We start from the raw sequence: 25,490 nt of genomic DNA, 5'->3' as shown, positions 1-25,490 counted from the left end.
AATATATCTGGTCTTGTACCCTCATTCACTACCCACTACCCAGTAACTTTCCAAGTTATGTACTAGTAACCAAAATTGCTCCCAAACTAGTTACATTCAGACTCATATCTACTACTAATAAAGAAAACCTCAGAAAACACTTAGCAGCTTTCAACTCGTCTCCCATTACCATCTTGGAGAACCCAAGAAGAGCTGCCATAGCTCTTACATATACCTTCCTTCAACTTCAAGACAAATTCTTCCCTCTCACACAGTGCCTTTTTAGATGTAACAAAAACCCTTGACTAACCACTAAACTGAAAGCTTTGCTCATACTTGGGGACCATGCATGGAGACAAAACCCCTCACCAGATAATCATACTGCCTTCACCTCTCTATATAACCTAGCTAAGCAAACCATATACAGACACGAAGCCAGCTATTTCAAACACTAACTACTTGCTCTGCTAGGCAAACCAAACACTTCTGTCAGGAAGTAAATCTTCTCACAGACTGAAAATCCACAGATCCCACCTCCTCCCCTGTCTACATCCAAACCTGACAAGGCCAGCTATCAAACTCTGACTTTCTCAAGGAATTCAGCCACCTCCCTAGTACCACAAATCTACCAGCTCCTCTCTCTTTTTAACCCCCACTTCTGTTTTAAGAAAATTACGCACAAATACTTTGACCCCCTACTAGAAAACCTACCCATGGATGCACCCCATGGCAGTCAACCTACTCTCCTGGTTTACATCACTCTATGTAAAGACTTCCTTGCCACACCTCTTCTCCATACTTATAATCACTGCTTAACTCAAAACACAATGCCAGACATATGGAGAATTGCCTTGTCAAACCTCTTCCCAAACAGCCTCAGCCAGAAAATACCCCCCACGTCCACCCTATCTTCATTCTCCCTAATCTTAGGAAAATACTTGAAAAACCTGGCTACAACCAGCTGTCCACTGATATCCAACAGTACCACATTTTCACTCTCAAACAGCATGCATTCTGAACTGGCCAAAACACAGTAACACCAATATGTTCTCTTACAGATGAAATCCTTCTCAACATGGATAAAGAAAACCTTTCACGTGTACTTTTCATTTACTTTACCAAGGCTTTTGATCTTACTGACCACCATCCTGCTCCTTCACTGCCTCCATAAAGTTGGGGTTAGCCCCAGTACTGTATCCTGGTTCTAACATTTCTTAACTAATAGATATTTCATAGTCAAAATAGGCTCATCCTTATCAACTCCAGGATGCCTTACTGAAGAATTCCCCCAGTGATTGATACTCACCCCACTCTTCTTTTCAAACTTTAACTACCATTGAACCTCCTTATTCTTCCTATCGCTCTTTATGCCAAAGACATGGTTATCCTTCTATCCATTTGCTCACTTTCGACTATTTAAACTCAGCTTCAGTCTAACCTTCACTCACTTAATTCTTAGCTAAATAACCATACATTATTCCTAAATCTCTCTAACAAAAGTATGATATTTGGAACCTCACAAAGGCCAAAGAAAAAAAATCACAGATCTCAATGGTTCCCAATAGAAACAACTATGATGTTTTTGTACATCACTGTTGCAGTATTCTTCACTGTATGTGTCTTCTGCCAAGGATAGCCCAACATCTGGCCAGCATACCAAAGCCTTTAGATCTTGTATAGGTCATAAGTCACACACATGCTCCCCATTCAGGACATAGGGCATAAAGGTGAAAAACCAACACAGATACTCATAACTTCTTTGCCACCAGTCCAAATGCCATCATCGCACATTGGTCTGAAAGCCCTTTTGCTGTGCTTAATACCAAGCCTGTCAGATAAGTGGCCTGTTGTTTTTTTTTTTTTTTTTCTGTTTTCTTTTTGGTCTTGTTCTTTTTTGGTTACCTAGCATTCATGTCATCCAAGAAGGCAACATGTCAATGTGGGAGGCAGATTCCCCATAGGGATCAGCACGAACAGTGTCTTTTTTGTCTGGGTACTATCCATGACTGTACATCCTGTAGCATTTGTAAAGTATTTCTGCCTAAGACTGTTAGACATTGATTGTCTTCCCTGCCAATCTGTCTTGAGAACCAGGTGATTAAACTGTTCAAGGTAGTATGGCAAAATCTTCTAACCCTGAGGTACTGTTAAACAAGAAGACGGCTAGGAAATCTTGGCCAGATACTTTGGCTGTCCAGCCTCCACCAGAAATTTCTGTAGACGTGGATGATAAACACTGTAGGCTGTCTGGTGTCTACATTAGATTCTTGTGCTATGACCCTGTCAGAGGCCAGTCTGGATTTTTCCTTTTGCATGTCCCCTGAGGCTTTTCAGATATCTGCAACAGATGTCAAGGGGGTACTGCGGTTGAGTGTCTTGGAGAGCTCTAGAGGGATTCTGCAGATTCTGTTCAGGGAAGAGGTTCTGGGTACTTTATTGAATCTTGTTAAGGGTTGGAACCTCTGGTGTTTGTTAGGGCTGACGTCCCTACCAAGAAAAAGTAGGAGACTAAGCATACTTCTGTTTGCATTAAGGATCCTCAAAGGGAATGGAAGGAGTTTACTCAGGGCCTGCTTAATCCCTTACTGGTCCTGAAGCCTCCCAAAGGGATTTGTGTGTCTGCTCGCTCATGGACTTCTACTTCTCTCAAATGAGTTAGGGAACCCGACTCCTCAGATGAGGATTCAGAGTCTGATGATGGGTTCCTGTCCTACTCTTAAGCAGACAAAGAAACTTTGTCATTTAGGACCACACAAGTGCAGCCTAAATGAAATTACAAATGTCATCTCATGAGAGAAATGCAGTGCAAATAATGTAGATACAGCAGTATTAAAGAATAACTTAAGAAAGAAAATAACACTTAGGACATGCAATAGGTAGTTCACATTACATAAACACATTCAATACCCGTTATCCAGTGATAAATAATAAATACCCACCACCAAACCCCTACACTGTTAAGATATAGAATAAGTAGAGACTAGTGAATAGCAGCTACTTATTTACCATATTGCACTTGTTAACCTTAGATGTGACTCAGTATAGCCATCATATTACATAATAGTAATGCTGGCGGTAATTGCTCTGAGCAGCAGGATTAAATGAAGAAAAGAGGCTTCAATGTATCAGGTATTATGGTTGGTGTCTGTATTAATAAGTCTCACAGCTGTTGGATATAAACTATTCCTGAATCTGGTAGTCCTACAGTGGAAGCTGCAGTACCTCCTTCCAGATGCTAGTTGTGAGAACCAGTTGTGGGCCTGATGGGTCAAATCAGCAAGTATTTTACATGTTCTCTTTCTTGCTCTTGTAAAAAAAAAGCTCCTGAATAGAAGGGAGGTTTGTGCTCAAGATTTTCTCGGCCACCCTCTATAGTTTCTTCTTCTCAGCAGCTGTCCAGTTGTTGAACCATGCTATGAAGTTGCTAGTGAGGATGCTCTCGATAACTCCCCTGTAAAAAGTGGTAAGAGCAGACAGTGGGAGCCTGGCCTTTTTGAGCTTTCTAAGGAGATGAAGCCTCTGTTGAGCCTTCTTGACTATATGGTTGGTGTTAGCAGCCCAGGAGAGGTCATCAGAGATATGAAGGCCCAGGAACTTGGTTGTTTTGACTTTCTCTACTACCTTCCCTTTGGTAGTGAGTGGTTGGTGAACTGTTGCCTTTCTCCTGAAGTCCATAACCACTTCTTTGGTCTTATTAATATTCAGGTCAAGATTGTTCCTGTCACACCAGGCAGTCATAGTGTTCACCTCATCCCTGCAGTTATGTTCATTCCCACCGTTAATGAGACCCACGACTGTGGTATCGTCAGCAAATTTTATAATATGGTTTGACTTGTGTTTTGCACTGTAGTCATGGGTGAGGATGGTGAAGAGCAAGGGGCTGAGCACACAACCTTGGAGGACACCAGTATTCAGGACTGTGTGTCGAGAGGTGCTGTTTCCAGCGCATGTCCACTGGGGTCTACCAACCAGAAAGTCAAGAATCCAGTTGCATAGGTGCTTGTTTATCCCGAATTTCAGAAGTTTATCCACCAGTTGCATCAGTATCGCAATGTTGAATGCAGAACCGAAGTCGATATACAGCATCCTCACGTAGCTGTTTCTCCCTTCTAGGTGTTTTAATGCAAGTTGTAGTGTGACAGATATAGCAGCTGCAGTCGATCTATTTGCCTGGTATGTAAACTGGAGTGGATCGAAGGACTTAGGCAGACTCACAGGTAGATGTTTCTTCACAATCCTCTAAAAGCATTTCATGACGTTTGAGGTTAAGGTGGCCAGTCTGAAGTCATTGACCGGTCCCAGACCCGTCATCTTCCCAGGTGCCTTCACCTTTGGCTTATGGTTCTGATGAAGAAGAGTCTGAGTCCTGAGTCTCCTTTTGAGGAATTGTCTTTTTTAGACAGTATAGCTAGAATGATGGAATACTTTAAGTGGGATTCTTCTCAAGTGTCGGATACGCAGAAAAGTTATTATGAGCTGCCTGAGGTGGACACTCCTAAACCTTGTGCAATACCTCCTGTGTTGGCTGCTTTGTTGGACACCTTTATAACTGCTTTAAGTATGCTGATTTTCAGTGTCCTGCTCCAAAAGAACCTGACAGGTTCTATACGGTTCCTGAGGATTGTCAATTTGTATGCAAGTGTCCTTCTGATGACCCTGCTGTGGTGTCAGTCTCCACTGACAAGCCTTCCAAACTTTTGCCCTCTTCCAAGCTTCTCCCTTCAAATAAGGATAGTAGGACAATGGTAAGAATTGGTAAAAAGGTTTATGCTGCTTCTACTTTGGCTTTTAGGGACATCAGTTACCAGACCCAAATGACCAGATATGCTCTGGGTTTGATTACCCAGGCTTGTCAGGTTATTTTCGATCTCCCTGATTCTGAAGCAGAATCTTCTGCTCTGTTTGTTTCTGCTTGTTTCTGCTTCGTCATTTTATCAAGTGTAGCTATGATGCTGCTGCTGTATCTTCAAGAGCCGCTGCCTTTGGGTCTGTCATGAGGCATTATTCTTGGCTTCACTTGCAGTCTTTACCTGAAGACAGTAAGGCCAAGTTGCTGGATGCTCCTTTGGATAATAAAAATCTCTTTGGGAGTGCTGCTGCTATGTTGAAGTCTCTTCAGGAAAAAGGTAAAGCTTTGCAAGATCTTTGTGTAGCCTATCCCAGTGATCCAGAGGAACTGTCTTACTAGGTCTGCTTTTGTCTGCAGGCAATCTCATCAGACCAACAAAGGGCAGGAACGGTGGTAGGTGAGCTCCTCCTGCTAAGTCTTCTCAGGTTCCTGTGGCTTAGAAGCCTCCTTTATCTGACAAGCCTGGTTCTTTGACATCTTTCCCCCACCCCTTGCCCAGGTTCCCTTGTCCCTTCAGCTCTCCCTATGTCTTTGAAGCTGGCATGTCATCCCCTTCGATTCTTGGTTTCTATCTATCATCTGTCAGTGTTACTTCTTGGTGTAGAAGTCTATGCCTTCTTTTTCAGGGATTCCTCAATCTCCTCTGGAACAACTTCCTCATTTCCAGAGGTCCTTTGGTTCCCTGGTAGACCAGGGGACTATTTAACCTGTCCCTGTCTCACAAGTAGGAAAGGGATTTTACTCTTGAATGTTCCTGGTCCCTCAAAAGAAGGGCACTTGGAGACCTATTCTGTATCTCTCTTTGCTCAACACCTTTCTCGTTGTTCCTTCTTTTTGGATGCGTACTCTTCAAACCCGGTTTCCTCTTGTACTACCCTAGGTTTTTCTGGTGTCCTTGGATCTGAAGAATGCTTACTTTCATATTCCTATTCACCTTCTTTTCAGGAAGTTTTTATATATCTCTGTTTTTTTCTATTTGGTTCTCTACTACTGCTAGAGTATTCACAAAATGCCTAACCCCTGTATTTGCCTTTTGCAGTCTCCGAGGCATTAAAAGTTTTCCTTATTTGTGACCTGTTGTTTCAGGTGCCTAATGGGATCTGAAGTTCACCATGTATCTCCTCCAAAGTCTGAGGTTCACTACCAATTTTGAAAAGTCTGACTCCCTGTCAGGATCATGCTTGTCTGGGTTGCAGGATTACCAGTGTTGGCCTCTCTTCCAGCTCCAAAACCTCCGCCCTTGACAGCTTTCTTTCAGTTACTTCTCCTCTGCTTGTTATTCTAGGCAGAGGGTTTCTTTGAGCCCTGGGATTTATAGGTTGTTCTATTCCAGTGCTCCCTCTTGCCAGACTGCACATGCAGAAGCTTCAATGGTACCTCAAGACAGTTTGACTTCAGCATTGCCACCCGCTGGATTACATTGTGCCTCTCCTTCCTTGTTTAATGTGGGAATTTGAGTGGTGTATTCAGCAACTTTCCCCAACCCAGGCCTGCACTTTCATCCTCCAGTTCTTCTCAAAAACTTTTCATATGGGGTGGGGGGCTTCCGGTCATCATATAAAAGTTCAAGCTCTTTGCCCTCCGATCAGAAATCGGACCATGTCAACATCAAAGAGTTGAGAGCTCTGATTCTGGCCTTCAGGCTTTTCACTCCATGCTGTTTCCAGGCCCTCTGAAGGTTTGCATGGGCAATACCACAGTGATGTGGCATATCAGCAACCAGGGGGGCACATAGTCTTACTTCTCTGCAGGTAGATCTTCGGGTCTGGGATCTGGCTGTCGGTTATCTGTTAACACTTCAGGCAGTGTATATTTTCTCAGAGCACAGTCTACTGGCAGACACCTTGAACAGGTCCAAAGTATAGACTCACAAATGGATGCTTCATAGAGATGTGTTTCTGGACATAGTCCATCGGTGGGGTATTCCTCAGGTAGATCTTTTTGCCTTCCCTCTGAACAGGCAGCTTCCACTTTTCTGTTTCAGAGCGGCATGCCATCTGGTGTGGAAGATAGATGCCCTTCTTTTTGCTTGGAAGGAGATGTTTCTCTATGCCTTTCCTCCCTTCCCCCTACTTCCAAGAGTCCTGCAGAAGATTCAACTGTACTCCCCAAAAATCTTATTAGGGACTCCCGTTTGGCTAGGACAACACTAATTCTCTGTAATGATGAATCTGGCCAGGGGCAGTCATCATAAGTTACCTCACTGGTTGGATCTCCTCACACAGGACAAGGGGTCGCTTATCCATCCTCACTTGTCCACTCTTCAACTGACACTGAGGGTGATAGGTTTTTGATCCCTTTTAGGCACCTTTTTTTATGAAGATATGCTCAGGGTTTTACAGGAAGCAAGAAAACCTGCAACCAGAAAGCTGCATATGTCCAATTAGAAGAGATTTTCTGTCTGGTGCCATGCTCATAACCAGGGTCCTTTTTCAGTGGGGGTTCCTCTGGTGTGACCCTGAGTGAGTTGCTCCAGTCTGGCTTGGCCTGCTCTTCTATAAAGGCCCATTTGTCGTCTGTTTCTGCCTGTCTGCCCTTCAATCTTCCTTTGGCTTCTTGCTTTGAGGTCAAACAGTTTCTTAAAGGGGGTCCTGCATCTCAGGCCTCCAAGGAGGCCTAATTCTTTTCCTTGAGACATTAATTTTATTTTAGAAAAATTGACCCAGGCTCCTTTTGAGCCTGCAGGTTCAACTTCTCTGCAACATTGTACCTGGAAGGATATCTTATTACTTGCTGTTACTTCTCCTTGAGGGATTTCTGAACTTCAGGCCTTTACAGCCATCACGCCTTTTTAGACTTTTCACAGAGACAGGTTGTCCCTTTGTACTACTTCTTCTTTTATGTTCAGGGTGGTCAGTGAGTTGTCTTTGAATCAGGCAGTTCAACTCCCTTTCTTTTTTCTTTTCCTCAATCTGCTAGTGAGAGGTTCCTACATACCTTGGATTTGCTCAGACAGCTCAGATGTTATTTATATAAAACTAAGGCCATCCATAAATCTGACCAACTTTTTGTTTCATTTCCTTCCAGGACATTTGGGTTTGGCTGTTTCTAAGCAAACCATCTCCTCCTGGATATCCAAGACCAGTTCCTCCTCTTATTCTTTTCATGGCAAATGTGTGTATACTTCTATTAGAGCTCACTCCACTAGAACTGTTGTATTTTCTGGTGCTTTCTACAAGGATGTAGAACAAAAAGCACAGACTCCTGCCAAATGTACCATACATAATAAAATCCAAATGTAGAAAAAAAAAATGTGAGCACACCAACAAAGCTGAACAGAGACAAATAAAGCGTTATTCTTCCAAGTTGTAGTGTATCAGTTTTATTTAAAAGGATGAGTGCTTTTGCAGGGTTACCGCTTTCTCAGATCCACATAAAATGACAGTTAAAAACAGACATAAATTGTCTCTGTTCAGCTTTGTTGGTGTGCTCATATTTTGTTTTTCTGCTTTCTACAAGGAGTTGGACAACAATTCCATCCTTGAAGCTGCTATTTAGTCTTCAGTGCATACTCTCACTAAGCAGGTTTTACTCAAGCCATTCTACATGGGTTTGTTGAGGGGTCTTCTCAGCCTTCCACCTCCCAATCCTTTTCTTGAGCTTTTGTACTCTCCCTACTGTGAAGAATACTGCAAGAGTGATATAGAAGGAACGTAGTAGAATTGTGTATAATCTTACCATAACAGTATATGTCCTTCTCTTCACTGTTGCAGTATTTGCTCCCTCCCTGCAACCCTCTTTTTCTTTTGGGTTTTGTTTTAGTCTCACTCCTAGCTGAGTGTTTTCCTTTTCCATCTGTGTTTTCTCCTTTTGGGTTTGGAAGGCCTCTTTTGTCCTCTGGAGGCTGTTCTTTACTGGGACAATTCAGTTCTGGGTGACTGCGTCCATACATCACCTTTATGTCCTACATCATGAATTGGAAGCATATGTGTGACATACAGCGCATACAAGATCTAAAGGCTTTGGTATACTGGCCAGATGTTGGGCTATCCTTGGTAGGAGATCCATACTATGTAGAATACTGCAACAGTGAAGAGAAGGGCATCTATTGTTATGGTAAGATTTTACACAACTGTATTTTTTTAAAATACCTAGGGTTATGGCTAGACCAGTCACTTAACTTCTAATGTCACATTGAAAACACCAGGAAGACCATCAGTTCTCTTTTTTATTCTGGTCCTAGAAACTATTGCCCTTTTTCTCTAGGTCAGCTAGAGCTGAAATAGGCAAATGAGTCATCCTTGTTCAGCTTGAGTATGGGCTCCTAAAAAAAAAAAAATCATCCACACTACAGTCTTTTGAAAACAAAATATGCCAAAACATTTTTCCCCTACCACCCCTACCCATGAACACCAGTCCACCACCCTGTCCAAAGCCAGGTGGCTAAAAGTTTCCTTCAGGGCTGAGGTACTCCTAGAGTTTCATCTTTTCAAACTTTTTAATCCAGGTGCCTTCCTGCTTCTTGCTGCCAAACTCCATAATGAAACCACCCCCTTCAGGGATTCCCTTCCTTCTGTGATTACTTTTATGAATTTATTCTGTTTAATTTTTTTGGTGAATTTCTTCACCTGAGCAATGCCTACAAATTGTCTATCGTGATCAATGTTCTACTCTGGTAAACTAACCAAATAAATATATAAACGTACACCAAGCATGAAAATTTAACCTTTAAATCTAAAATAGTGCATGGATTATCACTCTGCTTTTGAAATGTGACATATATATTGCAAGTTAAAAGTATTAAATTACTTTTTAACTTAAACCTTACTGGAGTTCATATATGAATTCAGTGGCTGTCAAAAGGGGGAGAAACTGTCCCCAAGGTAAACTGGAAAATATGTCCTTGCTTATTCATGAAAGTGTCGCATATAGTTAAGGTATTCATATGAAAAAAATTGCCATTAATGATTATTTTCTACTTGAAGAATTGATATATAGTTATCATATTATATGACTTTGAGAAATTATTCAGAGTTAGGTACAGTTCCTATTAAGTTTATTTTTTCTGAATTGACTAGTAAATATTTGGAAAAAACTTCTGTTAGCCGGTAGAAGTAGATGATTTACATTAAGTGATGAAATGTGTCATCACTCTAACTGGTCTGCAGAAGGGTCCCTCCATGCCAGTAAAATAAGCCTACTTCCCCCCACTAATGAAAAATAGCAAAATAAAATAAACATACCAAAGTAGACTGAAATGTATGCAAAACAGGTAAACCAAAATAGAGCACTTTGTCAGGTCTGTGTCAGTCACATGGAGGGAGAGAGTCCTGACTATAGACCAGGAGACGTGAGCTTGATTGGCAGTTTGGCTACTTGTCAGAATAGGCATGGAAGGATGGACATGCCCAAGTCTATATTATAACCTCAAATGGGCAGTATATCGAATACAACTCCGTTGACACATAAACTCTAAACTACAAATTCAGCAAACCATCGAAAATGTAAACATCGAACGCATCACTTCATCAAAAGTGCCATTCAGTTAAGTGCAACCCGACAAATTAAAACTACATTAACACACTTTTTGCAGGGGGGCAAGCCCCCCTGCACCCCTAACACCTCCCTACTTAAATATACCAACTCCGAGACTGCAGTACAGTAGGGAAAAGGATATATTTCCTCATCCCCACAATCACGCTGCTGGACAACAAACACATTCAATGTCAGTTTCGATTGTTTGGTGGTTCACTGAATTTGTAGTTTGGTGCTTGTGTCGACGGAGATGTATTCGATATTTTGCCCGTTCGAGGTAATAATATAGACCCGACATGCCCATCCCAGAGGGAGAGGCAGTGTGCATGCCCAGTGTCACATGTTTATGGTCAGATTTCATTGGTATATACCAATGAAGTTATGGCATGGTGTTTTCTATGGGTAGGTAGGTAGGACATCCTGCTGTCCACTGTGCAGAAGTGAGGGATGGTGCAGTTCTGGTGACCATTGCATGACCCATGCAAGACTATCACTGTGATACAGGAGAAGGACTTAATAAGGAAAACCCAACCCACCTATGATGGCTGCTTAAGGATAGCTGTCCTAGCTGACGAGAAACCAATGTGATGATTGTCTGAGAGGGGGCTGATAATTGGCAGGAAGCTGGGATAAAAACACAGAAATACAATTTTGTTTCCTTTGTAGGATATTAGACCTCAAAGTTCTGTTTTAGATTTTGTCAGTGTGTCTGAAAAGAGGGTTGCAGGCTTGCAGCCCATTGTATTTCCTTTCTAAAATAGCAAGGAAAAAGAAATCTAGACTTTCTGCAGTTTGGTATTTAAAAAAAAGCTGGTTTATCACCCTGTCGTCAGACTCCTGTGTGCTTTTGCCTACCTATCTAAACTCAGATAATATGTTACAACAAACCATATCTGACCAAAGCGCACAAACAGGATTACATTGCTATTGTTCTTCCATAACTTTGCTATGGCAGGTCTTGAAAAATTGAAAGATTTTAATAACCTTCTCTGAATAATCAAAGTGTACACATTCTTGCCTTAACTAATATGATTAAATGCCTATTGTTCTTCATAACTTTGCTAGGCAGGTCCTGAAGAATTGAAATTATTGCTTTAGGCACATCTTTTTATGGTTTCTTGTAGAATTACTTTTTCTGAGAAAGAAAAATTAATTTTGCAGTTATTATTCTAGTGATCGCATATTTAATGGAACTGAGTTGGTGCTGCCTAATGTAGGACATATCTTTTTTTTTTAATATTAAAAATGGTTTGAATTGAGTTGTCCCAGTGTTGTGGGACCCTTGTAAACCTGATGATATGTCACTCTTGGATATAAGTTGACAATCACTCATTTACAGAAAGTAAAAATAAGTGTGCTCAAGCGCATGGCTTCAAACACTTTAATGTTAAAAGTTGAAAAAAACACATAAAAACCAAAAGTAAAACCAGGAGAGATATTTGCTTTCGCATCACCAAAGGATGCTTCATCAGATCTAAATACTGCAACGCAACGGCTATATTTAAATCAACTCAAAATTAGTGCCTGCGATCACGTGACCTCGGGGCAGATTTCAGAGGAACATTTTCATTTAACCCTTTACCAGCAGTTGCATACAGTAAAATAATTCATTTGGTTTCCAAGTTCTCAGTACTTGTTCTCACATCACCACCCCTAATATTAGGCATAAAAACTTCAAGCACCAAAAAGTTAAAAACATGATTAGAGCTTTTGTTTTTACGTTTACCAAGTGCATTTCTATCATCGCATCTATTCATACTGTAAACATGCTCTCTAATTCTATCTCTAAAATTACGATTTGTCTTTCCAACATAGTAACATTTACATACAATGCACTCAGCAAAATAAACAATATTCTGCATGTTACAGTCAGCATAAAAATTGCAGTAAATTAGGGGTGGTGATGTGAGAACAAAAGTGGATTATTTTACTCCATGCTAGATCTCAGGCGCTAATTTTGAGTTGATTAAATAGAGCTGTTGTGTTGCAGTATTTAGATCTGATGAAGCATCCTTTGGTTATATGAAAGCGCTCATCTCTCCTGTTTTACTTTGATTTTTATATGTTTTTATGTGTTTTTTTTCAGCATTTAGCATTAAAGTGTTTGAAGCCGTTCGCTTGAGCAGACTTATTTTTCTTTTCTGGATTTATTTGTTTGGTCAGTTACAGCTCCCTTGTTTGTTTTTTAAAGAAATCACTCATTTACATTTGCAATTGATTGAAGTTTATTTCTAGGACTTTCTTTAGTTTCAAATTCATGAGTGTCCTGTTGCAAAAGTGTAAGATCCTAGTTAGAAGTAGTTGTCCGAGACACTGCTGCTTGAGTTGGATGAGATAATTTTATTTTTTTAAGAAAATCAGTATCCGAAAAGTGTTTTTTACTTTTCTTGCAGTTGTTGAATAAAATCATGATTCTATTTCTGAAATACTTTCATATAAAACAGTATACATATACATAACTATCCTTCTCCATCCGTGAGCATTTTTTTTTTCTTTAGTGATTCCTCCCGCTCTCTCCCATTATCAAATTATCAAGTCATCTTATCAGCCCATTCATTCTGCTTGGGCTAGAGGTAGACACATGAGCCATCATACGGGCAGCCATTAGGGCTTAGTATTATGGCCCTAATACTACCTCCAGTGACTGATCTGATGTCAGCACCCAGATCCTCATGGGGCATCATATGCAAATGTTGTTTAAACTGAAGGAAATCATTATTTTCTACGTGATAAGTATGTGCAGCGGTACGTGATTTCATATTTTGGGGGATGTATAAAATCACCTTCAGAAATATTTTTGAAGCTGTCTGCAGTGTAGTAGATTGAAAATGTGAAGAACTTGAATTTAAACTCGGAGAATGAGTTACAACCCACAGAATCAAAACTGGTACATTGTATTGCTGATAGTAAATTGATATATGCTATGGAGTGCTGTTAAGGTGGGGGGGGGGTGGACTGTACGAAATGAAGGGTGCAGTGAGATAGTGAGATGTTTGTTTACAGAACTGGATCTGGAGGACTTTGTATTTGAATCAGATTGTCTCTCTGTTGTCTGATTCCAGATTGATTTTTTTTTACTTTTTTAAATTTTTGCCACTGTCTACTAGGTTCTTGATGGGAGCATCATGTGGAGGAGGCAACATGAAAGTGGATGATGCTACATATGAAAGCTTGGGGCTTCGCCCACGCCACGCCTATTCAATCTTAGATGTACGAGATGTGCAGAGATACAGGTAAACACTGTATTAAATAAAAGTGTATGAAAATACAGTAATGAATCAAGTATAACTGTCTATACCTTGTTGTAACTTCTTGTAAGGAAAATACTTAAGATTACAGGTTTTATTTCCATATGTTTGATAGTCTACTGTTTATTTTTTTATTACAGCATACAGCTTGTGTTTATTTGAGATTGCCCTGTATACAGCATTTATGATTTATCTTTTCTGGCCTTCGTGTGATAACATTAAGTTGATATGTCATAACCTGAGTGGTGTTTACTTCATGTCTCTACCCTACATAAACTCCCATCAGTTCAGCTGGCTTGGGGAGGCTAAGTTTATACAAAAAAAGGTGTGACCAGCAGCCAGTCGTGACTTGTGTAGTGCACTTATGTGCCACAAATGATGTACATGATTTCTGCAGTGCAAATACTGCCTGTCTCACTATCCACATTTCTGCTATTTCTAAGGACAGCATGGCAAGTCTTTTGCTTTCTTTTGCCTTGTTGTTGATTCCTTTTTGGCATAACATGAGCCCTGGTGAAAATGGATAGCTAAGACTGCATCTCCTTGCAGATTTAGGGGAAGTTTAAAAAAAAAATAGCTGAAGTCCTAGGGTAAGAATAAAAAAATAAAACTCTGTTGGACAGCAAAAATGAGTGTGGCTACCACAAGATTTTCAGAACATGTGAATGAGAATATTAGTAAAAGCTCAGAATTTGTCAGGGGTTGTGTAAGCCATAGCATTCCTAAATAAAATAATGAAATTCTTTCAACTAATAGAGGTGGAGAGGAGAGACAGCCACAGAAGGAATGGAGATGGTATGCCTCCTAGCCAGGGTTGCCAGATTTCCGACTGGCCAGGTAGGGACTAAAAAAAAAAAAAAAAAAAAAAAAAAGTGAAGACTAAAAAAAAAAAAAAACATCAGAGTTCCACATTAAGAAGTAGCTCTGTGTTTATTTTTTATTTGATTGGCCCGGGCCAATCAAAAATAAATAAACACAGACCTACTTCTGTTTAATGCGAAACATCGCAGTTCCGCATTACACAGAAGTAGCTCTGTTTTGTGATGTTTTGATTGGCCCATATACCGGTATACGGGCCAATCAAAAATCTCTAAACACAGAGCTACTTCTGTTTAATGCGGAACATTGTAGTTCCGCATTACACAGAAGTTGCTCTGTTTTGCGATGTTGTGATTGGCCCATATACCGGTATACGGGCCAATCAAAACATCGCAAAACAGAGCTACTTCTGTTTAATGCGGAACTGCAATGTTCCGCATTAAACAGAAGTAGCTCTGCTTTGCGATGTTTTAATTGGCCCATATACCAGCATACGGGCCAATCAAAAATCGCTAAACACGGAGCTTCGTTTAATATGGAACTTCCGCATTAAACACAAGAAGCTCCGTGTTTAGCGATTTTTGATTGGCCCGTATGTCAGTATACGGGCCAATCTAAAAAAAAAAAAAACAAAGCGGAGGCTGCCCGGGATTTAAACCGGCAGGGTGGGACTCGGGATCAGGCTGCTGATCTTGGGACAGTCCCGCCCAAATAGGGATGTGTGGCAACCCTGCCCAAATAGGGATGTGTGGCAACCCTGCTCCTAGCGCAGTGCATAGACAAAATGTGCCTGTTGGATACAGACATTACTAGATTAAAAGAGCAGCTGGACAAGTAGAGCCAGTTAAGAAGTAAGAATATGAAGGTAACTGGTAACCCCAAGATTATTTCTGAGGAGTTCCTACAGGATTACTTCAAAGTGAATGTAGTGATGTAATTGTGGTCTCTGGAGGACTTGGAACTTTACAGAGAGTAGGATCTAGAAATGCCAAATGGAGAGGCACCAAGATCCACCCTTTCTAAATGTCATTCCTTTACAGTGAAGGAGTACAGGATGCACAAAGATGCAAGTGTCTGAAGATTGACCATCAAGGTAGTGGCGGACTACTTGGCTGCACAGCATTATGAAAGAAGAGTACATAATAGGGCCAGAAGTGACTGTAGTGTCTGTGGTTTAGCAGTTCTTTAAAATACTTCAGTCACCTGTTTATAGTGAGGTATGGAAGGAATATAGCATTTCAGTTGGTGTAAGGTATGCACTGAGTTGGAAATGATCACAAAGAGTATAAACATGAGCTTGGATTAGAAAAACAGCAAGCAAAAAGCAATCTGCAAAAGCCAACCACTTGATCTGACCATTCAGCAGCAAAGAGGGACAGAACAAAGGAAGAATTTCTCAGTCTCAAAGGCTAGAGGAGGGAAATGGAGAATATGTTGCTGCAATGAGTGGAGGCAGAGTGAGAAATCCAGATAGTAGGAGGAGTAGCAGCCTGTGAAGAAAAAACATCACCCAATGGGAAAGGTTGAGTGCAAGGAATCAGAGCAGATGGTGAAAAAGAGGTCAAACATCAAAGGAAGTCCACAGGAGGTCCCAGGGATGATTCAAGGAGAAAGAAGAATCTTCAGGCAGTGGGGAAGAAATTGAGCAGGTCAGAACAGCTGGTGAAGTGTTTTTCACAGTTCTCATTGCTTCATGGCAGCAGCAGGGCAGGTGGTTAACCTAAAGATCTAACAAGAGGAAAGGATCGGTGAACCTCTTTGAGAGAGGTGGGTGCATAGACTAGGAAAAAAGCAACCAGTGACCCAGGACACAGGATGTCTGTTAAAAAGAAAACAACACTTTTTTTTGTCTTTCCACTTGTGCTTGGTGAAGTACAGCCCATGGTGTATGTGACATGGAATGGAATCCAGGAGTAATTAACGCACCCTAATGGGTTGTGATAAGGGATGCACTGGGCAATATGCTTAAGAGGAGGAAACACTAATGTGTTTCCCAATACTGTTAACCAACGTCTTTCTGAAGGTAATCTAGGTCTCCTCAGCCTTTCTTGATCTGTCAAAGGCATTTGACACTGTATCCCATTCAAATCTCTTACAAGCCTTAACTGATTTAAGCCTCAGCCAGACAGCATTAGCCTGGTTTAAAGACTATCTGAATGGGCATCAACAAGCAGTATTATGGCAATAAAACGTCTCCCCTCTTCTTCCTGTAACCGTAGGAGTCTCACAAGGTTCTATCCTTGGCCCACTCCTCTTCACAGTCTTCATTAACAGACTTCATACAGCTACAAAAGATTCCACACTCATACAATACACAGATGATTCAACCCTTATACAGTATGTGCCACTCCTACCCTCCAACAGCTAGAACAAATCACCCAACAGTCATTTGTAGCTATAGAACCTTGGCTATCTAATGCTCAATTAATTTTGAACATCAAAAAAGCTCAACTCATCCTATTTCACCCTACCAGAGTCCCTGACACCCCACCAGCATTCAAAATTACCTCAGCCATTAACACCTTTATAACTCTACTTCCCAGCACCAAACTTTTAGGGGTTACTATTGACAGTAATTTGCTATTTGATGCTCATATTTCACAATCCATAAAAAAGTACACAAAAACTAGGGTGCCTCTACAGGAGTAAACACCATCTCACAGCCAACACCAGAGTTACTATTGCTGGAACCCACCTTACCTCAACTTTACTCTATGCATCCCCAATCCGTACCAACATTAGAAAGGCTGATGTGACAAACTAGAAACCTGTTACAGTAAAACAGCAAAATTTGCCACAGGTGCTAACTATAGATCCCACTGCTGCCACTCTCTCAGAAAACTTTCATGGCTTGAGTTCCTCTCATTGCTAAAATGCAATCAGCTCAAAATGGCCCACCATATTATAAACCAGCATGAAAAAAAAACTCCAGCCCTAAAGAACATACTAACAAACTACTCCAACAAATGTTTCCTTTGCTCCAGCAATAAGGCATTATTAGAAATAACAAAAAGCAAAAATCACACTGAAGAATCCCTCTACTCCAGTTACGTGGCCAAAGTCAGGAATAGTCTTCCATTACACATCAAAACCAATACTAATATTGAACAATTAAAAAATCTTCTAAAAACCCACCTATCTGCCTCATGAATATGCTCTTGTACTGTACCAGGATTTAAAAAAACAACCCCCCCCCCACTAAACTCCATCCCTGGACACAATCTTACCAAACATAATTGCTTCTAGTTTCCTCTTCTCTACCTTTACACATCCCTTTCTTAACAATCCCGTACCCAATGCATACAGCTATTAACCTTGTAAAGGCTGCTCTAAAGTAACCAGCTCAAACAGAACTAGCTATACAACTTTCTTCTACCCAATAGTAACCTTAGCTTCTAGTCTGTTTTTTCTATACTGTTTAATAATCCACCAACTGTAACGTGTTTCTTCACAAAATATGTAGGTTTTAATGTTTCTCTTACAAAATATTATGTAAAATGTTAAGCTTAATTTCTCTTTATTTGTAAAATTGTTAAGTTGGTCTAATTCTTTGTATGTCTTGGAGCGTTTCTCCCCGGGCCTCCGCTGAAAACGGGCATGTTGTCCAGTCGGACTTTCCCAGTAAACAAATGAAGGATTGATAAGAGTTTGGGAGGAGATTGCACATTTGACCCATAACCATTAAAAAACGTTATTCAGTACCTGATATGTGTTTATGCCCAGGATCATGGAGATGGGGAATTGCATGAGGGCATCTGCTATTAAGGGGACATATGTAAACACACCCGCACACACACTAAAGGAAGGAAAAGCCAAATGCAATGGAGGATATCCAAGCAAATTTTCTGAACAACAATTTTTACTCTCTCCCTAGGAAAGGGGATTCACCAAGAACATGCTTCATTTGTCAGTAAAATAATGGTAAACTTGTGACTTAAATGAAGTGGGATTGTAGTTGATGCCTTCTACTGAGATAGAACATGAGTAAGTCCATATCTGACACTTGCTGCATATGTGAAGGGAGGGAAACATGCAGATGGAAAGGAAGGCAGATAAGGTTAAGGTAGGGAAAGGCTGGGTGGAAGAGGTAAGTGGAGTCCTAGGTGAGGAAGGTAGGGGCCAGAAATCATGAAACACTACAGTGAAGCCATTTTAAACCAAAAGAAAATTGGGCAAAAAATATTAGGGAGAGCAAAAGCTAAAGAACTAGAATGCCAGAAGCAGTAAGAGAAATCAGAATCCACATGGGGTAGAAGAGGGTGGAGTCAAAGTAAGGGGAAGGTTCACCCAGCCTACCTAAATCCCAGAGAGTCGCACAAATGCATAGACAGTAAGAAATGTGTGGCAGTAGCAGGAGAAATTAAAGAGTTAGCAATTAGTAGTGATCATACAAAGGTAACACAGCCATTCAAAATGAGGTGAAGGGGGATGTATTACGCACTGAGGCAAACACAAAAGGAACATCTAAATGGTAAGGTACCCAGGTAAGAAAAGAGGGCTAAAGAGTGAGACCCTTCTGGGAGGAGAGACAGAAAGGAGAAGTGGACGGATAAACTAAACCAAAATGTATGGCAGGATAAGAATGAGTATTAAAGTGTAACTTTTTGAAGTGTTGAGACTTGCTCTAGCAAGTCCCATAATATGGAGATTGAATGGCAGGAAAAACTGACTGACTTATACAAAGTCCAAGATTGCCATTTCTCAGAATATTTTTTTTTTCAAGATATGGTTATCTCCGTGTTTTTATATACATGATTGGGTGGGGGGCTTGCAGGGGATTGTAGTGGTGCATGTTTAAAGGAGAACAGTGATAAAAAAACAAAACAAAAATCCAGTAGAAGAGAGAAGCTCGAATGTCATTTTCCTTTAAACTTCTTTTTTTTTTTTTTGCAGGGGTGGGGGGGAGAAGCCTACCTGCACCCCCCAAACTTATATATACAAACTATGAAATGTCCATACCTTGGAGTAAAGGGAATATTCCAGGAAATAGCCATCTTGGACTTGGCATATGTAAGTCCAATTGTTCAGCCATCCAGTCTTCCTGTTCTGAGACTTGCTCATGTGAGTCATGACATTTCAGATGTTTACCTAACTGCAGGAACAAATACGCAGTGGTGGTGCTGCGGTAGCGTTGTCGCCTCACAGTAAGACGTTGTCCTGTTCGATTCTCAGCTAAAGCATCTTTTGTGTGGAGACATGCGTGAATGGGCGTACCTTCGTTGAAGGTTGTGCGTCAGGGCTGGCAACTCGGCACATACAAATCTACTGCCAATCATTAGTGGACCGGAGTTCTGCTGTGGCGACCCCTAACCGGGAAAAGCCAAAAGACACAACAACAACAACAACCTAACTGCAGGAACAAGAACCGAGTTAGAATGGAAATGTGGCAGATTAAAGTGGAGCATTGAGGTAAGTAGAAAGGCTGCTAAAAGTGAGTCTAGAGAGAGTTTGTTTGTGTCTTTCGGCTTTTCCTGGTTAGGGGTCGCCACAGCGGAACTCCGGTCCGCTAATGATTGGCAGTAGATTTTTACGTGCTGGCTTGCCGGGCCTAACACACAACCTTCAATGAAGGAACGCCCATTCACGCATGTCACCACACAGAAGACGCTCTAACTGAGAATCGAACAGGCAACGTTCAACTGTAAGGCGACAACACTACTGAAGCACCACCACCGCAGTTGAGTCTAGAGAGAATAATAATAGAAAAAATCAGAATGATAAGTAAGAGTTAGGTGTATTACTGAATGGTATGACTGAGGTAACACTATAGGGGTGAATAATTTAAGAATTTTTAAGCTTGAGAAGGAAAGCTATTATGATGTGAGACCGCTTCGGAATAAACTAAAGAGGTACAAAGACAACTCCACAAAGGAGTGGAAGTAGGGAAAGTAAGGCAAATGGAAAAAAGTGATTCAGATAAGATGGTACTAAATAAGACCACAAAAATTAATTCTGGCGGGAGAAATTCTGGCCTAACACTTAATAGGATAAAGACGAATGCTGGTGTGGTAGGACAAGAGGAAAAGATAAGGGAGGAACTGACTAAATTCTGTGGAAAGGCTCCATGAAGGAAATCCAGGTGAGTTTAAAGAGAAAGGATAGGATTCAGAATTGATGAAACTGATAACCCATAAAATATCTGGATGAAGACCAGACAGAATTATAGGGGATCAAGGTAATCAGATGCTTCAAAGGAGGCAAAATGGTAGGTTTGGATTGCTTCCTCATAGAATTTTTACAAAAGGATGAAAATAAATTAAGAAAACAGCTTACAAGAATTCTGATGAGAAGTGTGGAAGAAGGGGAGGATGTCACCAACAATGACAGAAGTCAAAGTCTTATTTTTAATAAAATAAGAGAAAATAGTTATGAATATCTACTCATTGAGACCCACAGTTATCAGGGAAATAAAATGCTCACAAAACTTTTGCTAGTGGGATAGAAAAGCTCCTCTTGAAATATACTCGAGGGGTGTATGACCTTTGTAAAAAGTAGAATACTAGTAATCAGTTTGTGGATGCCATTAACAGTCCTGTAGAGAGACAACTGTGAAAAGATAAGGAGAGCAGACATAACCATGTGAAGGCCATCTATTACAATATCTGTGTGAAGGCTATCTATCACAGTACATGAGTCACATTTCTGATAAATGCCCATAAATCAAAGGCAGTAGGAATCCCCCAAAGAACAAGGCAGGGCTGTGCACGTTTCACAAGCATGCACCTAGTGATTAATGGAAGACCCAGGAAGTTAGAACTGGGGAGTCCACCTCTACAAAGTCACAAGTGGAGTCTCTTTGGTATCAGTCCTGAGACTGCTCGTTTTTGGCATTTACTTCTCTGAAGTCAAGGCAAATGTCAGTGACGTCTGGCTGACTACATTTGCAGGTGATTGCAAATTAAGAGCTGTCATTGAATTGCCCACTGATACAAATGTTCTCTGGGAAGGACTGACACAGACAAACTGGTGCCAGACACATGGAATAAAACTAATGCAAGAAATACATAATAGTATCCTTCAGGAAGTCAACCACCCCTGGAAACTGTCATATTGTCAACACACCCCTAAGAGTTGACCAAGTAGTCAAGAACTTAGGGGGACACAGACAGTAATCTAACCTTTGACCATCACATGTTGACAGTGGTGAGGAGGTCATTCTATGTTGTGCAACTTATAAACAAAGGTATAGCATCTATGTCCAAAGAAGTCATTGTTCCACTGTATTCAGCATTCAGTAGATCTATTATTGAGTACAATGCCCCATTTGGTATGTGCCTAACTAGACATATCCAACAACTGGAACTTCCACAGAGGTTCCTCACTAAAAGAATACACGGCATAAGTAATATGCCCTGTGTAGACCACCTCAAAACTCTATCCCTGTATTCTTTCTCCTACAGACTGTTTAAGGGAGATCTGTGCCTGGCATACAAACATTGTCAGACCCCGCTCTGATGGACCTCCTGCATAGCCACAAAATAAACAACACCAGAATTACCCATTCTAAAGAATTAAAACCTTGGCTGGGATATAAATAGGACCTGCTGGATAGACAGGTATGTATCCCAGAGACTACCTTTTCTCTGGAACAGGCTCCTCATCCATGTGAAGCAGAGTTCCTCCATAACCCAATTCAAGTGTAACTTGGAATATGGCTGGGGAACAGGAAATTAATCCCTGGCTTGGCTCCTGTGTCTCTAATGGACACAGGCCACCTGTAAATGGTTTATCTCCCAGGTCTCTGCTTGTAAATGTTTCACTTCGCAAGCTCCTTCTTACATTTATCAAGGGTACCACAACTTGGGATGCATGGCTTGACTTAAAAAGGCTCTTGAGGTCGTTAGCCTAGTACAAACCCATGAACCTATGATAATCACATAGGACATTGTGGTACTTAAGAAGCAATGAAGGGGCAAGGCACTGTTCTTCCTCCTTGCCTGTGACTGCTTGCTAATGGCAGAAACTGCAGTGGATGTGGGAAGGATCATAAGAAACACCTGGCAAGGTTTAAAGAGATTTTAATTAAAGAATGTAGTATATAAAGAAGATAGCATGGGTAAAGGTAAGCGACTGAAATGACGGTGGGAAACTAGGAGAGCCAGCATATACCAGGAGCAAAATATATGAGACTAGAAGCACAGAAAACTGAGGAAGGAATGAGTAGAGAGAATGTTCCTGCTGAAATCGATGGTGGAAAGAGACCCAAGCAAGAGGAAAGGGAAAGCAGAGACAATAGTGGGTAAAATCCACATAGTGAGGCTGATAGCCTGAAAGGAAATTATGTAAACTGCGCTAGTATAGAGTCAGAGATATCTCAGCCAGAGTGAAGTATGACCCAAACATTTAAGTGTCTTCTTAAAGATTTGTATGATGAGGCCTCTTACGGTCCCTTTGATCATTTGTCTGTTATTGTTCCTAAGGTCAGTGACATAAGTAAAAGGTGCCATTTATTTATATAGTTTTATAGGATAACTGCCTTGAAATGCCATTGTAAGCCTAGCCAATATCCTGAGGTCAGAATTAAAGCTTGTACCTTGTGTCTGTGAGGTAAAGAACCTTAACCATTATGCTAAGAATAAATACAAATTTATGTAAACAACTATTGACACACAAAACACATGGACTGCTACAGACTAAATACATATGTGTTTGTACATGGATACACAGAAATACAGTTATGCATACATATATGAACAGGCACAGACTTAAGAAGACACACACAAAAACATGTACATAGCCACACAGATAAACCAATGGTCACCAATTTATCCTTATAAAAAGTTGCACAGAATGTTTGCCAAAAACAAATGAACACAATGCCTAAAACAATTTCCAGTTGCTAAAAAGAAATTACCCACATTAATATAAATTCAAAAAACAGAACTAAAATGTAAATAATTAAAAAATCTGGGGAATCATAACCACATACTGAAGTAACTAGTCAAACAATGTTCATTAAAAACAAAGTGTGAAGAGTACGACAGCGAACATAAAACATTGCAACGAGAATCAAATACATGATTCCTAATTTTTTCGATCAGCAGTTACACTAAACAAAATGGATGGCATCAGTAATTCATCAGTTTAACTAAGCATCTCCCAGATGTAAAAATGTACACTTACCTGTAACATCCAGCAGCTGTGTGGTGTAAGTAGGCTTTATGAACTGATGGAATACCTGTCTTCTTCGACAGAGTTGGTTGTTTTCCAAATTGACTCTAAGGTATCCCTTTCACACAGCCCATTTATACTAGTTTATACATCAACTCTCATCAACTATAAAGTGTGTACAAAGCAACCCCCAAAAAATACTTCCTCCAACCATTCTCTGAGTCTAGTGATTTCTCAGTTGAGATGAAGTTTGTAGTCTGTAGGCACCTTCTACATAAACATATCCACCAGCTAGCCCACCCCTAACCACTTAAAAATAAAATATGCAGAGGGGAGCACAAAAGGTAGTAGGAAAAAAGTTACTAGTCAGTAGAGGCACAGAAGGGTGAGGGCTCAAACTTTTGAGAGGAATTTGACAGCTTATAACTTTCGCTAGAGGCTAACATCTGGGGAGCAGATGATGGGAAAGATTGGGTCAGAGGTAGTATGAGGCAAACTACAAAGAGGAAACAGCTGTTACAGGGAAGGCTTAAAGTTTATGGTAGATTAAAGCATCAGAGGGTTGGAAGGGGTCAGTCATATGGGAGGATTAAGATGGGCTCCAGACCTGGAGGAATTTGAAAGGGGAATATAAGATAACATAAAAAGATGAATGTAACAACAATGCTGATGGTCATTTATGAGCTAAAATAAGTTAAAGAATAGAAAAAGTGATGATTGGATTGAGCAAGATTGGACTGTGATATGGAATAAACGTGGATGGGAACAAAAGGTAGTGAGCCAAAGAGAAAAGAAATGTGAACCTTAGGTGTGAAGGATAGTGATAACACACCGATGTTGGAGAGACAGACTGTGGTTGAAAGTGGGGGAAGATGTGCATACAAATAAGAGCAAAGATGTCTGTATTGCCTCAGTTAAAGCATGTTCATAGGTCCATAGGTGTTTACTAGGCTAACGACCACAATGGCCTTTTTAAGCCTAGCCATGCATCCCAAATCTCTGACAAGTTCTGATACCTTTGATAAGTGTAAGCAAGGATTTGGTAGATTAATCATTTACAAGCAGGGGCCTAAGAGATAAACCATTTGCAAGTTGCCTGTGTCCATTAGAAACGTAGGTGCCAAACCAGGGATGAATTTCCTCTTCCCCATCCAATTGTCCAAGTTACACTTGAATTGGGTTAGGGAGGAACTCTGCTTCACATGGATAGGGAGCCTGTTCCATAGAAGGGGTAGTCTCTGGGATACATACCTATCTCTCCAGCAGGACCTATTTATAGGGATCTAAACCTTGTCATCACAATAAACAAAACATGCTGGAGGGATAGGTTCCTGACCCAGAGGCTCCCCAGACTCTGGAATAGATTGCCCATACATGTCAAGCAGAGTGCCCCTTTGGACCTCTTCAAGAGGAACCTTGACGATTGGATGGGAGAAAGGAAATTCACCCCAGGGATCACGTCAGTCGCCCTGCTAGACATGGGTCCAGGAAAGTAAATAATGTGGGAAGAAATAGCCAGGGAATTGTTATGGCTAGGCTTGTATAGGCCCTAGGGCTGATAGCCTAGTACCAACCTATGAATCACAGGGAAGGTTTAAGTCTTTACAATGGGTAATTCTGGTGCTGTGTGTTTTGTGGATATACAGGAGGTCCATCAGAGTGGTGTCTGACAATGCCCTGTATGCCAGGCAGATGTCCTTCAAGGATGCATCTGCAGTCATCACATATGGGTTGTCCTGCCTCAGGCAGCCCTCGGTCGGCCGGAATCCAAAGTCTGGGTCCGGCGTCGGCTGATGTCGCCCCTTCCCTGACGTCAGAGTGCCTGGGGTATAAAAGCGTCAGCCGACGCCATCTTCCTCAGTCTTTCTTGCCGTGTGGTGCCTGAAGCAGAAGCAGTTTGCAAGTGCCGGTCGGCCAGCTCCTGTAATTCAGCTAAACCGAAGACTTCAAAAGCTAAGTACCCCATTGGGGACTCTCAGCCGATGTCCAATAAAATTAATAATTGCTTA

At 41.0% G+C, this 25,490-nt stretch overlaps 1 protein-coding gene across 1 annotated transcript in view; it reads left to right on the top strand.

Moving 5' to 3' along the window:
• CAPN15 (calpain 15) overlaps positions 1–25,490 on the top strand; it is a 1,742,089-nt gene that overhangs the window by 1,305,730 nt on the left and 410,869 nt on the right. The window contains exons 6-8 of the mRNA XM_044088958.1: positions 4,919–5,105; positions 12,390–12,405; positions 13,411–13,536. Of these exons, the coding sequence (XP_043944893.1) occupies positions 4,919–5,105; positions 12,390–12,405; positions 13,411–13,536 (329 nt within the window). The remainder of the gene's footprint in view (positions 1–4,918; positions 5,106–12,389; positions 12,406–13,410; positions 13,537–25,490) is intronic.

This window comes from Protopterus annectens, chromosome 12.part0 (genome assembly GCF_019279795.1).
Source record: "Protopterus annectens isolate FY-2018-M chromosome 12.part0, PAN1.0, whole genome shotgun sequence".
In the NCBI taxonomy this organism is placed as follows: Eukaryota; Metazoa; Chordata; order Ceratodontiformes; family Protopteridae; genus Protopterus; species Protopterus annectens.
This window is presented reverse-complemented; position numbering and strand designations above follow the sequence as displayed.